The sequence below is a fragment of the Pseudophryne corroboree genome, chromosome 6 (genome assembly GCF_028390025.1).
Source record: "Pseudophryne corroboree isolate aPseCor3 chromosome 6, aPseCor3.hap2, whole genome shotgun sequence".
NCBI lineage: Eukaryota > Metazoa > Chordata > Amphibia > Anura > Myobatrachidae > Pseudophryne > Pseudophryne corroboree.
In genome coordinates this window covers 121108319-121122552 of record NC_086449.1, presented here as the reverse complement: position 1 = coordinate 121122552, position 14234 = coordinate 121108319, and the positions used below count along the sequence as shown (strand labels likewise).

The 14234-nt window shown below is 44.6% G+C and overlaps 1 protein-coding gene across 2 annotated transcripts in view; it reads right to left on the bottom strand.

Moving 5' to 3' along the window:
• Window positions 1-757: 757 nt before the first annotated feature.
• BIN3 (bridging integrator 3) overlaps window positions 758-14234 on the bottom strand; it is a 49382-nt gene continuing 35905 nt past the window's right edge. For both annotated transcript variants that reach the window (XM_063931783.1, XM_063931782.1), the window contains exons 2-9: window positions 9593-9638; window positions 6718-6758; window positions 6451-6512; window positions 6231-6367; window positions 5652-5692; window positions 4958-5099; window positions 3532-3666; window positions 758-3423 (exon numbers count right to left, since the gene is read on the bottom strand). In XM_063931783.1, the coding sequence (XP_063787853.1) occupies window positions 3277-3423; window positions 3532-3666; window positions 4958-5099; window positions 5652-5692; window positions 6231-6367; window positions 6451-6478 (630 nt within the window). In that variant the 5' untranslated portion in view covers window positions 6479-6512; window positions 6718-6758; window positions 9593-9638 and the 3' untranslated portion in view covers window positions 758-3276. The remainder of the gene's footprint in view (window positions 3424-3531; window positions 3667-4957; window positions 5100-5651; window positions 5693-6230; window positions 6368-6450; window positions 6513-6717; window positions 6759-9592; window positions 9639-14234) is intronic.

The window sequence follows — 14234 nt, the reverse complement described above, 5'->3', positions numbered from 1 at the left end:
ACAGGGGACTCCGGTCTCCTGGAGCCAAAATTTTTTTTCTAGAAACAAAAGAAGAATGCGCTCATAGTGCAGATAAGTTTGATTTTATTTACACACAGGTAGGTCTATGCAGTTCGCAATGATTAGAGACTCGTACCCTGTTTTCCCACTCTGTGGGCTGATTACCACATGGTGTAATAAATTGCAACCCAGGCAAAACCTGCACACCGCCGTCCAAAGACCAGGACCTGAAAACCGCGCCGCTGGCTGAGGATATCAACAGTGACTCGTCCGGACACCACGTCGAGGAAGCAGTCGGAGATGCAGGCCTACCAGACGCTCGATCCACCCGTGTGCACTGCATCTCCGACTGCTTCCTCGACGTGGTGTCCGGACGAGTCACGGCTGATATCCTCAGCCGGCGGTGCGGTTTTCAGGTCCTGGTCTTTGGACGGCGGTGTGCAGGTTTTGCCTGGGTTGCAATTTATTACACCATGTGGTAATCAGCCCATAGAGTGGGAAAACAGGGTATGAGTCTCTTTAATCATTGCGAACTGCATAGACCTACCTGTGTGTAAATAAAATCAAACTTATCTGCACTATGAGCGCATTCTTCTTGTTTCTAGAATATATATACATACATACATACATACACACCTCGGACTTATAGCTCCCAGGTTAAGTCCTGCGGCTAACTGAATTCTGTCCTCGCTGTCCTACTGACATAGAGAAGGATGACAGAATAAATCCAGCTTATATAGAAGAGAACAGGACAACACATTTTTCTGATTTTTATTTAAAAAACAAAACCCTACAATCCCGCCCATGTTACAGTTACACGGTATTAAAATAAGCCATTTCTCAGATTAATTACATAGACAAATATAAATACAGGCTTAAAACTAGAACAGGTTTTAAAATTGTAGCACAATGATGTCAGCTTCTATCCTTCCCAGCAGAGCCAGCTTATAGGATCACCTCACACGAGTCAAGGAGAAATGTTACAGATTCTGCTCTGCTACAATAGTGTGTGTACAGTTATCCAGAAAACCTGCCATGCTGGAGGATCAGATGGAATGGAGCAAGGGAACCATTGTTGTAGAGGTGGGTAAAAAGAGGTTAGCAGCACAAAGCTCAGCCCAGAGTTAAGCAGCTCAGGGTTTAGATAGTGCTTCCATTTCAAAATGCAACATGAACTCCCATCTTGCTATACCGTAAGCAGCTTAATAGCAGACCCCTAGTTACGTGCCTCTGACAGAAGTCAGGACGGGGACAGAGATATTGTGGCTGGAATGGGGATTGTGGAACCAATATGACTGGTAAGTAAATATCTCCAAATGAGAATAATGCAATGTATATTGACGCTTCAGTAGTGCGACACAGGATCACAAATACTAAGGTATAAATCATTAGGTGATATACTGTAAGAAGTAGTGTTAATGGACGGATAGTGGCATAGGACTATGTCTTTGGTACAGGGACAAAAAGGAGAGGTAGCATATAGTGACTCAAGTATGCTGCAGGGATTTTCACATTCAGAGCACCTTACATCCCCCTCAGTGCTGCGAGGAGGCATCCTAGGGCGGGCTAATAGAACAGGAAACCTGATGCTGGTAACGAACACCAGGATGAGGGGGGAATGGGGGCATTCAGCTTATGTAAAGCAACTGTATTATGTCACCTTTCATTACTCATTAGGGCAACTATTAATCTAAGTAAACTCTGGGTATATGACCACATTAATAACCAGCATTATTAGTACATACACTTCCTTTGTTCCCCCAACTCTGAGTAATCATTACTTTGTGTGTGGGCAGAAACATAGACTAGCCCAGAGGTTCTCAAACTGTGTGCCATGGCACCCTAGGGTGCCACGGGGCACTTGCAGGGGTGCCTTGGATTGGTGGTCCAGGACCAAATCAAATTATTTACGGTCAATATAATAGGCAAAATCAGTGCTGGTGGCTTTGCATCATAAAATATGTGGGCAGCCAGGTGTAATTGTGTGGTGAGGGACACAATATGCTTCTAAGGATGACAAACACAATTTACTTATATTTAATATTTCTTTTTAAATTTGTCATTAAGAAAAGTTTTGGCCTAGGGGTGCCGTGAAAATTATTCTGATACTCCTGGGTGGCGTGTTTCAGACAAGTTTGGGAACCACTGGACCAGCACCTGTAGAGGCATCTGGTGTCACTACATCTCTAACAGATATCCTTGCTAAGATATTACAGACCTTACTATAACGTAGCATTTTCTCATGAATTAAATAAAAAATAAAAAAAGGACAACATACTTCACTTGAGAATAGGTACTTACTGTATGCGGACACCTTTAACTGATAAGCAGAGTGCCAGACACATCTGTCTTACTATAGATGAGGTATTGTGTCCTTAGAATTCTTAGCGACCTCAGGTACAATATGTTATGGACGTAGAACAACTTATCAATAGCCATAAACAAAACAGCTGCCTGCGGTCACATAATACAGCCGCTTCCTGTGTATGGGGGGTGCCGCGCGAGACAGGAATCCTGTGTGACATGCTGTTGTCAATTAAAGGGAGACAGAAAAACAAAGACTGGAGAGAAGTATAGCTAGGGATGGACATTCTGTGGACCCAAATATGCTACAAACTAATTCAGGAGAATTACACACAACTATAAAAAGAACAACGTTTAAAAAAAAAAAAAAAAGCTTGTAAAAGGCACTTTAAGAGGTGGTCAGTCTGTTACCCCACACACAAACGGTAATCAGCCGGGATGTCACCGTTCACAATGCTGACAACAGAATGTCGACATTGATAATTTATGTTGACACTTGCAAAGTGTTGACACTGACAGAAGTGTTGATATCGGCAAGGTCTACATTTCCAGAAGGGTTATGGTTGTAGTTAGGAACAAAATGACAGGAAAAACAGTATATCGACATAGCATGAATAGGTCTACATAATGCATAACAAACATACCCAGCCCCAGTCAGACTGCTCGTCGCCCAGCTTTTTGTCCCATATAATACATTACAGCCATGCGGGGAAGCTGTTAGAGCAATACGGAATAGGACTGGGTACAGCACGTTAGGTCACAGCCCTGTCCATATAAGTAGTGTGTTGTCCAGTCAGTGGGGGCCACAGAGTTTTTGTGGAGGATACCTGAGGAGACACATGGCCATGGGAAACCCGACTGGGACTGCTTTACTGAACTAACTTGGACCCAGATAACACTTGTGCAGCCGTTGCCTGGTGTACCAACATCTCAGTCTAATATAACCGTTTTCTGTCCCTCAGTCGACTGGCATCAGTCATCGGCCACGATAGACAAGGCTCGCAGTTCTGCCAGCTTGGCCTCGTTTTCCTTCTCTCTCTCAGCGTCAGTTAGCGGCACCTCATCCACTTGCTGGGCCAGCTCTCCAAACACCCTGGACATCTCTGTATAATAGACCACCTGGAGAGGAGAAGATTGCGTGCACTCAGTGCAGGACCTGTGTACGGCTAGGGGTATTATCTATACACGGATATGGCTGAAGGTGTAGTGGTGCAAAAGAGAACAAACCTCTGCTCGGATTAATGACTGGAAGCTGGGCTTGAAGAAATCAATGCGACTGTTGTAAAATTTCGGCATCTCATCTAACAGCTGTCGGTTTTTCACATCAAAGTCCTCCCGAACAGGACGTAACTCTTCTCTGGCCTGGAGCAAAGGAAACATCAAAGTGTTAAAAACACATCGGCGTGTGGCGTGCACAGTTCATCGGGTGACTGGAGACAGTTCAGTATCAAAACACTAGATGGCAGCGTTTAACTGGCTGTTGTGCTCCAGGATTGAGCACCTGGATCTCAAAGGGAGATGTTAAGACACCTCAACCTATAGAACCAACATTCAGACCAGCAGTTCTCAAAGAGTGTGTCGCAACACTGTAGTATGCTGCAATGTAATGTCAAGTGTGATGCACAAAAATGGGCCATGACAGCCAGAGTCCAGCCAATCAGCAGAGCAAGGGGCTGACGAGGCCGATTTCCTGCTCTCCCCCCTGCTCTACGGACTGCATCAGACACAGGTCACCTGCCATCACAGAGCTGACCAAGGAAGCAAGGGGGTCGGGTGGTGTGGCTGTATAGGTCTGTGGGGGCAAATTCCATTCAATGGAGGCGAGGACTCTTCCCGGCTATATGTAGTCACTACATTTTCCTAGTGCCCGATAGGGGTGTAAGAGAAATTTAGCAAATATTGGTTACTGCAGGAAGCGGTAATATGCACAGCCAGACACTGCGGCAGAGACACACTGCAGAGAATGGAGTCAGACCTTTAGGGTTTAGTGTCACTGCTGCAATCTTTTATTTTCTGGTCAGCTACAGATGTCTGTGTAAGCAGCGGCTTGTTGTACATAGATGTATGCAGAAATGCACATATCATTTTGTAGCATATGGAAATGTCGCTAAAGGAGAGGATGGAATCCATGTTGGTTAACCCGTGTGCCGCTGGCAGTGTGAGGGAGGAGAGCGGATGAGACTGGGGTGGGGGTGGAATATGCAAATAATGGGATCGTGTAGTGACTGACAGGCTCGGAGCTGTATAGGAGAAACGCGTTTCATGCTAGGTGCCTCAGGCTGGCAACTAAATTGGGTGAACCAGTGTGCATAGCACACATTCCAGGTGTATGGCAGGCTCAGCCCCTGGAAAGCACGGCACCTGTCACAAGCTCACTGATACTTTGAAGATGATATTTTAGGAACGGAAAAGGAAGTAGCTGCTTGAAATAGACTTGAAGCAGAAGTGGCAGAAAGAGAAACTAAGAAAAGGCTGAAGAGAAGAATTCGTAAGGTATGACACAGTGAAACTAAAACACAATTAGTATCTGCTGGTCTTTATCTACCGCTACATATCAGTTCTATAACACAGACACCACCATACAGAGGTATAGCTGGTCACCATCCTCAGTGCCCATTTACTTATTACCACACTGCCAAACACCAACTCTCACCTGGTGCAATTTAGCGATCGCTGCACCGGTTCTCTCCTTCTCCTCGTATTTCTCCACCTTTGACTGAAGCCTCTTGTAATCCTGCAGAGCCTGCTCCCTGCGCTTCACCGCCATGTTCAGAGAGGGAAACACGCTGCTATACCTGTGTGTGACAAATACCTTATACACAATGTATAACATTACAGTGACCACTCTCTATGCTTCACCACTATGATCAGAGAGGGGAACACGTTGTTATATATGTGTGTGATTAATACCGTATACAACAGGGGTTCTCGACCTCAATCCTCAAGTACCAAGAACAGGACACGTTTTGTGGATTTGTGTGAAGAAGCAGGTGGAAAAATAAATCCAGAAAACATGACCTGTTGATGGTATTTGAGGATCAGTGTTGAGAACCCCTGATATACTACACATTGTATAACATTACAGAGACTGCACCCTGCGCTTCACTGCAACGTACAGAGAGGGGAACATGCTATACCCGATATATCCTGTGTGGGGTAGAATTCATGTACAATGTCTGTGGTGGTATCAGACCTAAAAGCTCACACTAAACACACACACTACACACACACACACACACACACACACACACACACACACACACACACACACACACCAAAGAAGTGATGATTATTATTATATTTATACAAATACATGGCCACAAAGGTCACACACATGTATTCCTCACCTTTTCAGGGGCTCCATCACTGTTTTCTGAATTTGGTTCACCTGGAAATAAAGACACACATACAGTATAAGCAGCCTAAGTGTTACAGGACAATTCTCATATACACCACCCAGCAACACCAGAATATACTGAAAATACAAAATATAACCTGGGGCACAATGTTATACAATCTGAACAGCCATATTGTAACAATGTGTTTCCACACCATGGTAGGGCATTTTCCTACTGCACTATCTCGTACTGTCTCCTGTGGCCACCATGTTATGCAGGCAGCTTTCAATGTCCTTTTACAGACAGGAATTCAGATGGGGAGGTGTTTCCGCCTATGCACACCAGAGCATACTCTGTTATCAGTAATCCTGATATGCTACTTAAACAGTGAGGAATTATTGGACACTTCTGCCCTCAGTGACAGCGGAAACTCAATGATGTCATGACAATTGGATGAGCGTGAAAGGTTCAGATCATGTCTCCAATGCAGAGAACACCACACGTTCCAATGCAACCTAGATAAATGGTCAACGCAACCACCTCATACTCCACCAGCCCCCAATAGATTGTGAACTGTGCTACTTGTACCTTCTCCTGGTTGAAGGCGTCCATTCGCTTCATGGCTGTGTCCAGTGCAGTCACCATGGACAGGAAATCTGGATCTGGCTCACACAGGGGATTCCCTAGCAGGTCTGAGGAGATCCTGACAGCAGACTTAGACATGGCTGGTGGGGAGGTACAATAAATTATAAGTCGTGGAGAGTAAGGTAAATGCCCCCCCTTCAGCCCTCTCCCCTACCCAGGATACCTAAATCTGCCTCTATACTTTTCTTCATGTCTTTTTGAAGCTTTTTGGTTTGTTCTTCCAACCTGTGAAAGAGAAGAGACAGAGGTCATGGGGCTGATGAGATGGTGACACACAGGAAGCCACAGGGGGGGACCAGGGAGAAAAGAACAATGACATAGACCATACAGAGGATTAGGCTGCTGACCATTGGCACGATATTACAGTATAAGGATTAGCTGGGGGGTAAATAGAAAGAATAGCGGCCACGCCGGTGTAGAAGTAACTTACTGTTGCAGCTTGCCATACTCTCGCTCAAAGTCTCTCTCTACCTGAAAACAGAGAAGACTCATAAGCGCCTCATTGTGGTGACACAGGGATACAGAACTCGATCATAGCCCCCACCACCACCGGTATCCGTTCAGATGGTCGATCATGTTATGGTCGACAGTCATTAGGTCGACCACTATTGGTCGACATTGACATGGTCGACATGGACACATGGTCGACACATGAAAAGGTCGACACATGAAAAGGTCGACATGAGTTTTTTAACTTTTTTTTCTTTTGGGGAACTTTTCCATACTTTACGATCCACGTGGACTACGATTGGAACGGTAATCTGTGCAGAGCGAAGCGGTAGCGGAGCAAAGGCACCATGCCCGAAGCATGGCGAGCGAAGCGAGCCATGCGAGGGGACGCGGTGCACTAATTGGGGTTCCCGGTCACTTTACGCAAAAAACGACACCCAAAAAAGAAAAAAAAAAAACTCATGTCGACCTTTTCATGTGTCGACCATGTGTCCATGTCGACCATGTCAATGTCGACCAATAGTGGTCGACCTAATGACTGTCGACCATAACCTGGTCGACCATTCATACCGGAACCACCACCACCACAGGTGACAGAACTGACCTCTTATATACAGCTGGGATAAAGGTGTGATCTCAGGGGAAGGGGGCTGGAGGAGAACCACAACACCCAGCTGACTTCCTGTCTGTTATCTTACTAAGGATACTGCAGGCTTTACTGCACAGAAAATATGACACCGCAAAGCTTACACTCAGCTGCTCAGCAAAAGCAAATACAACGTCCAGAACATCTTCAGCTCTGAACCAGGAATCATACCTATTATATGTATATTTTTGGATATTATCAGAAGCCTTTATTTTTAGGCTTAGGGGCCATTATGTATCTAAACGTCAGTCCCAGCTATGCCCGCTTATATGTGTGCTCAGCAGTTATGTCACCCTCAGATCCTCTGTGTACTAACAGGGCGAATGGTAAATAAGCATTTTCCATGACCCTATGCTTCCTCTACCTCTGCCAGCCGCTGACACTAGTGGAAAGCAGAAGACGTTAGTGATAAGCACACATGGAAGTGGTTTCAGACCTATTCTCCAGGCTCCGTGATGTCACAGCTGCTCCCGCCCTCTCTCCGGCATAAGAAAAGGGGAATTTTATGCTAAACACGTGGGTGCAGAGTTGTACAGTCACACACAATGGGGGCTCTGTGAAATATGGCCCAGAAATCCCAAAACACAGACATCATCGGCTGCCCACACTGCATAGCAGAGGGTGGCACGCAGGACACACTCACACCAGAGCTGAAGCTGATGTACAAGCGAGAGACTGTGACCCTGCACCATGTGGCCGGCGTACAGAAGAAGCCTGGTAGCGGCATCCATTATTGGGATGACAGGAAGGAAGCCTGCTGTGCCTAGGAAACTATAAGCCCCCATCACACCCTCGTCTCCGCAATTTCGATAAGTGCCTGCCAATCTTACACACAGATGAATGGCGTTATTAATATCCCTCATATACCTGTATATAGCAACTTGTATTATTATATAAGTTTAATGGTCCTTTAAACCTTGTTTCTCTTATCAGAAATGCAGTCACAGCTATGGGCATTTACTATCTTGCAATTCATTGTATAGTCACTTAAAAAATACATTCAAATTGTCTATATAAAAACACCACAAACAGATGTAAACTTAAAGGGCGGTATCCTATTAGCCACGGTAAATTACCGTGGGTAAAGGGCTAGCCGGGGGGCTATCCTATTAGCTGCCGGCGTGAGCCGTGGCTTATCAGGGATTTTGTTTCACTTGCCCCGGGCAGACAAAAAAAAAAAATCCCCCAAAACAGCCACATTTTCAAGCGAAGACGGGGGCTGTTTCTCACAAATACACAGGTCTCACTGAGCATGTGTATTTTACGGGCGATCTAATAGGATAACCTGTATAAAATAAACAAAACAAAAAAACAATACAAAACAGTGATACATTGGGAAAAACCTGATGTTTTACCACGGCTAATAGGATACCGCCCTTTGAAAGTGTGCTGTAAGACAGATTGCAGCAACTTGGGACAAGGGACAGAAAAATGGGGGTAATTCCAAGTTGATCGCAGCAGGAATTTTGTTTGCAGTTGGGCAAAACCATGTGCACTGCAGGGGAGGCAGATATAACATGTGCAGAAAGAGTTAGACTTGGGTGGGTTATTTTATTTCTGTGCAGGGTAAATACTGGCTGCTTTATTTTAACACTGCAAATTAGATTGCAGATTGAACTCACCACACCCAAATCTAACTCTCTCTGCACATGTTAAATCTGCCTCCCCTGCAGTGCACATGGTTTTGCCCAACTGCTAACAAAATTCCTGCTGCGATCAACTTGGAATTACCCCCAATATGTCAGATTTCAAACACGAACGTATTACATCTGACAGTTCTAACATCAGTAAATATAAAACGTAACAGTACACTTCGCACCCAACACAGTGTATGAAGGGTATTACTGGCAGGCTACTTTAACAGAAGATAACAAAACTGAACCCTTGAAAACAGACAGTATCTCTGTCCAGCGGGTGGTCTTTAGTTTGCCGGCGGCCGGGCTCCAGACGACCAGCATACCGGAATCCTGACCGCCGGCATACAGACAGCTTTTCTCCCTCTTGGGGGTCCACGACCCCCATGGAGGGAGAATAGATAGTGTGGCACACATAGTGCGCCACCGAGCCCGCAAGGGGCTCATTTGCACTCGCCCAGCTGTTGGTATGCAGTCAGTCGGGATTCTGGCGCCGGTATGCTGGCCGCCGGGAGCCCGACCACCGGCATAACATGCTACAGCCCTGTCCAGCAATTTGTATACAATGTACTTACTGTTTTTGAGACTATCTGCTTTTTTGGCCCACCTTTGAAGGGGTTCCTGGAAGAGAAAAGAAAAAACCTTGAATCTACAACCTATAAAAGTATACAAAATGTTGCATACGTGCCTATATAGAGAGCTAAACAGAATTTGTATATACAATATGTGTAAACACACACACACACACACACACACACACACACACACACACACACACACACGGAGGAATTCAATTGCACACGGTAATTTTTCTGACTTTTTTCCCGGGCAATCCAATTAGAACTCATTTTTAAATTGCCCGAAAAAATTACCTGTTTTCAGGTGAAAACACATAGGGGGATATCCTATTACCCACGGTACATTATTGCGGGTAATGATATCACCCAGGGTTATCCTATTAGGCATTGTGTAACCTGAATCGGAGCATATGTGCACCGGGCATCGGCTGCCCTGGCAGCTCCCGTGCTCCGTTCAACATTTCCAGCATCCCACCATAACATGAACCACGCCTGGCCGGTCACAGGACTGAGTGCTGGCTTACAGGTGCCCTCCCTGCAGTACCCGGCTGCTGCGGGCATAGAACACTGAATGGAGGGGTCACCACAGCTTATCAGGGATTTTGTTTCACCTGCCTCAGGCAGGCAAAAAACAAAATCCCCGATAAGCATCTGCTTTTCGGGGCTACAGCGGCGAAAACACACAGGTCTCACTGAACCTGTGCGTTTTTGCAAGAATTTCTTTTTTCTATTTTTTATTTTTTTTAAATAAAATTTCTGTTTTTTGCTGCCGTTGTTTTATCGCACCTAATTGGATACCGCCCAAGGTATCCGTGATAAGTTCATGGACCTATGTGTTTTCGCGGCCATGATCACAAAACCAGGGCAGGTTCCCCCTTTACAATAATCCCAGATAAGGGCCAGCGCTGGGCTGATTTTAGGGCTAATTGGATAGCCTTAGGGGAACAATTAGCCCATGGTACTTTTACCATGGGCAATTGAATTCCCCCCATAGCATTTAAATGCTGTTGAGTCTCACTGTATGCACGCAGACACTTTCATATTTAAATAAGTAAAATGGAGAGTGGAACATCAAGGCAAGCAACAAAGGGTAAAAAGAGGAAGATAAATACAGACTGATAGGCTATAATTAAACCACACACTTTTTTTTTTATTTGTATTGTAGATTTCCAGTGGAACAGATGAGGTTGGGTTTCCCTGAGCTCGCGTCGGATTACCTACAGATTTGCATGTCAGAGATGTAACGTAAAACAACAAGTAATACTCCTTGGAAACAGGTGGAAAGATTCTTAAAATGAAAATAAACACAATACAATGATCACATGTACTGAAACTACATGTTAAGCCATATACACACTACACAGATCAGATAAATGCAGAGCGATTATCCAATCACTGCGTACCTCATATCTAGATCAGTGCGTCTGTTCTTCAATGGATCGGGAGGTCGGGAAACTTCAATATTAAACTGCTCATAAGATGCGACCTCCTGACCAGACCAATTGCAGGAGTGTTTAAAGCAGTTTATCGCTAAAGCTCCTGCATGCACAGCTATACAATTATCAGGCAGATCAGCTGATATTGGAAGATCTCCCTGATAACTGTATAGGTGTGTACCTACTAGCTTAAATACTCTGGCTTCTAAACTTGCCCCACAAAGAGAGACATTCATTTGTGATCAGGCAATGCCTCTTAAAGCACCAATCACACAGCTCTGTAAACTCCTACACAAACAATACAGTACACAGCTTTAACAAATACAATTTGAGAAAAAAAACCCGACTGTATAAAGCTCTCACTTTGCTCAGAATCTCCTCTACTCTCTTACTCTTTTTATATTACTATATGTATGTCATTTTGTTTTCATTGTATGACGCTGTGGATTCCTTGTGGCGCCATATAAGTTAACGTTAATAATATAACAATACTAATACAGGTTGAGTATCCCATATCCAAATATTCCAAAATACGGACTTTTTCGAGTGAGACTGAGATAGTGAAACCTTTGTTTTTTGATGGCTCAATGTACACAAACTTTGTTTAATACACAAAATTATTAAAAATATTGTATTAAATGACCTTCAGGCTGTGTGTATAAGGTGTATATGAAACATAAATGAATTGTGTGAATGTACACACACTTTGTTTAATACACAAAGTTATAAAAAATATTGGCTAAAATTACCTTCAGGCTCTGTGTATAAGGTGTATATGAAACATAAAATGCATTCTGTGCTTAGATTTAGGTCCCATCACCATGATATTTCATTATGGTATGCAATTATTCCAAAATACGGACAAATCCGATATCCAAAATACTTCTGGTCCCAAGCATTTTGGATAAGGGATACTCAACCTGTACTTCATAATACAGTGGGGCATTATGTAAATGAGGTGATGTGTGGCCAGAAGAGACAAATGTCATCATGTGATCACTTCTAACCAGAAGAGGTGGCAGAAAGTGCCTCACTGAGCCTGCCCCTCCCAGTGCTGGACTGCTTGCTCTAGCACTAATGCTGATGAACACTAACACCTGATTACACCTGCCCAGCAGATGGCTAGCTCAGCACAGGTATGTAAAGAAGATGACTACAATAAAAAATAAAAAAATGTTCCATTGTGGGAGGAGCCCAGTGTCATGTGATCACTCAGTGGGAATGCTGGGGATTCACTATATAGTAAACAGATTATGGATTTGCCCATTTTAATCCCAATTTTTCAATAATTAAGACTGTAAGGCGTGTGCTGTCCCTCTGCATTGACTAACAGCACATTCAAGAGTTTTCACTTTTCCTGCCCACCCCTCAGATTACATTACACAGAAATCAGTCCCTCAACTAATACAACTTGTACAGTATGCATCTCTCCGCCCCAATGTTTTCCATACACCAGCGCTGCAGTCATCAGCACTTACACCCTACTCTATGCTGGGTGCAAGAGTTCCACCTGAAAGATTCCCCTTTACGAAACCCGCCGCAGAACAGGACCCACATATGGCCGCTCGCACATGCCAATCCCATAAAACCACTCTCCTCTGTGCGCATGTCTAGGTGTCCCCCTGAAAACAACCATTTCACGTACAGAGAGATCCGGCCGAGATCGGTCTGACCCGGAAGGAAATACGAAGAGAAGCGCATGTTCCCTACTGCGCAGTCTAATAATCTCTACATGTGGCCACATACAGACCTGCCTAGCACCTGGAATCAGGCCCACGGTACCCAGCGGGCACACAAGTGACATTTTGATACTTCACATAAGTCGCCTACTATAACCCTTTCATTCTTCATCTGTTCTGTGGAGGACAGTCACAAAACCTAGCAGCAAGCACTCAGCAACTTCTGATTGATTTTCTGGAGTAAATGGGGAATTTCTGTCACTAAGAAAATACCAAGCAGTACTGTTCACCCTTAATATATGCCATCCGATGTATATCATGTATTCTCTAGATTCCTGGTGCATATGTCTGCGCTGCTGGGGTACAGTCTGCAGAGCAGGTGAAGGAATGTATTACAGGCTGGCAGCGGCAGGAGAGTCACAGGTCTCACTACGCCTGTGTACATGAGGCTGCAGGCAGGCCAAACACTTCCGATCACTTTATTCCTGGCTCGCTCTCCCCCTCCTTCCGCCTGTGCCCACAAGCCACACAATTATGGGCAGGTAATCACTGGCTGTGGCCTGGACTCCTTCCTGTTTATTCTTACAAGACAGGAGGACACAAACCGCGTCACTCACGGAAGAGTCATAAATAGCCCCCACTTTCCTTCACTCTGGATCCTTCCTTGCACCCCTTAGCTGCCAAAAACACAGGAACACCTATTAGCGTCCATTAACTCGTGTCCTGCCGCATACCTGGCACTGAGCCAGCGAGCTCTAATACCCGTTCAGTGCCGAGATGCCAGATATGGGGGGGAAAGATGGTGGGACTTCCAAGTCACACACATCTGGATGCACTCCCATGTGTTACCAGCGTTCAGCCTGGTGCTGACTCATTCCTCAGTCCTGTCTCATCAGACACGCTGCATTATAATTTAGGGCTAGATTTACTAATGCGTTTAAAAAAAAAAAAAAATCTATTCTTGTCCACTAATGTCAACAGTGTGCACATTTCACCATAATGCTACATTACTGTTACTACAAACGTTTTTCTGCACCTGGACTTTATGATCAGAAGACCCTGATAGAAATGCCATTATTTGACATTTCAGCGTTCGCTGTTCCTGTGTCCTTGCAGATGGAATGTAATGGAGTCACAGCAACTAGAAGGCTTACAGCAACATTGTTCAAAAATGAAAACATCATATTTATAAAAATAAAAAAAAATATTTAAAAATATTGCACCATTTTATTGCGTTTCTGTCAGTGTCATGTAAACCACTAGCGTCTGCGTGGGTAGCTTACACTCCGTGACGACAGCGTTTGTGTCTTGTCATGCTGCAAACCGAATTTCACCGGAGCAAGGTATACCAAACTGCAGGGCTCCAGCCAACATGAATATCATCATTTATTTATATAGTGCCTCCAATAATGCACAGCTGTACAGACAGAATATTTGTCATTCACATCAGTCCCTGGAGTATAGGAGCGTCCCATCTGAATTCCCTGACACATATACATTGGGGTACATTTTAAGTCATCAGAC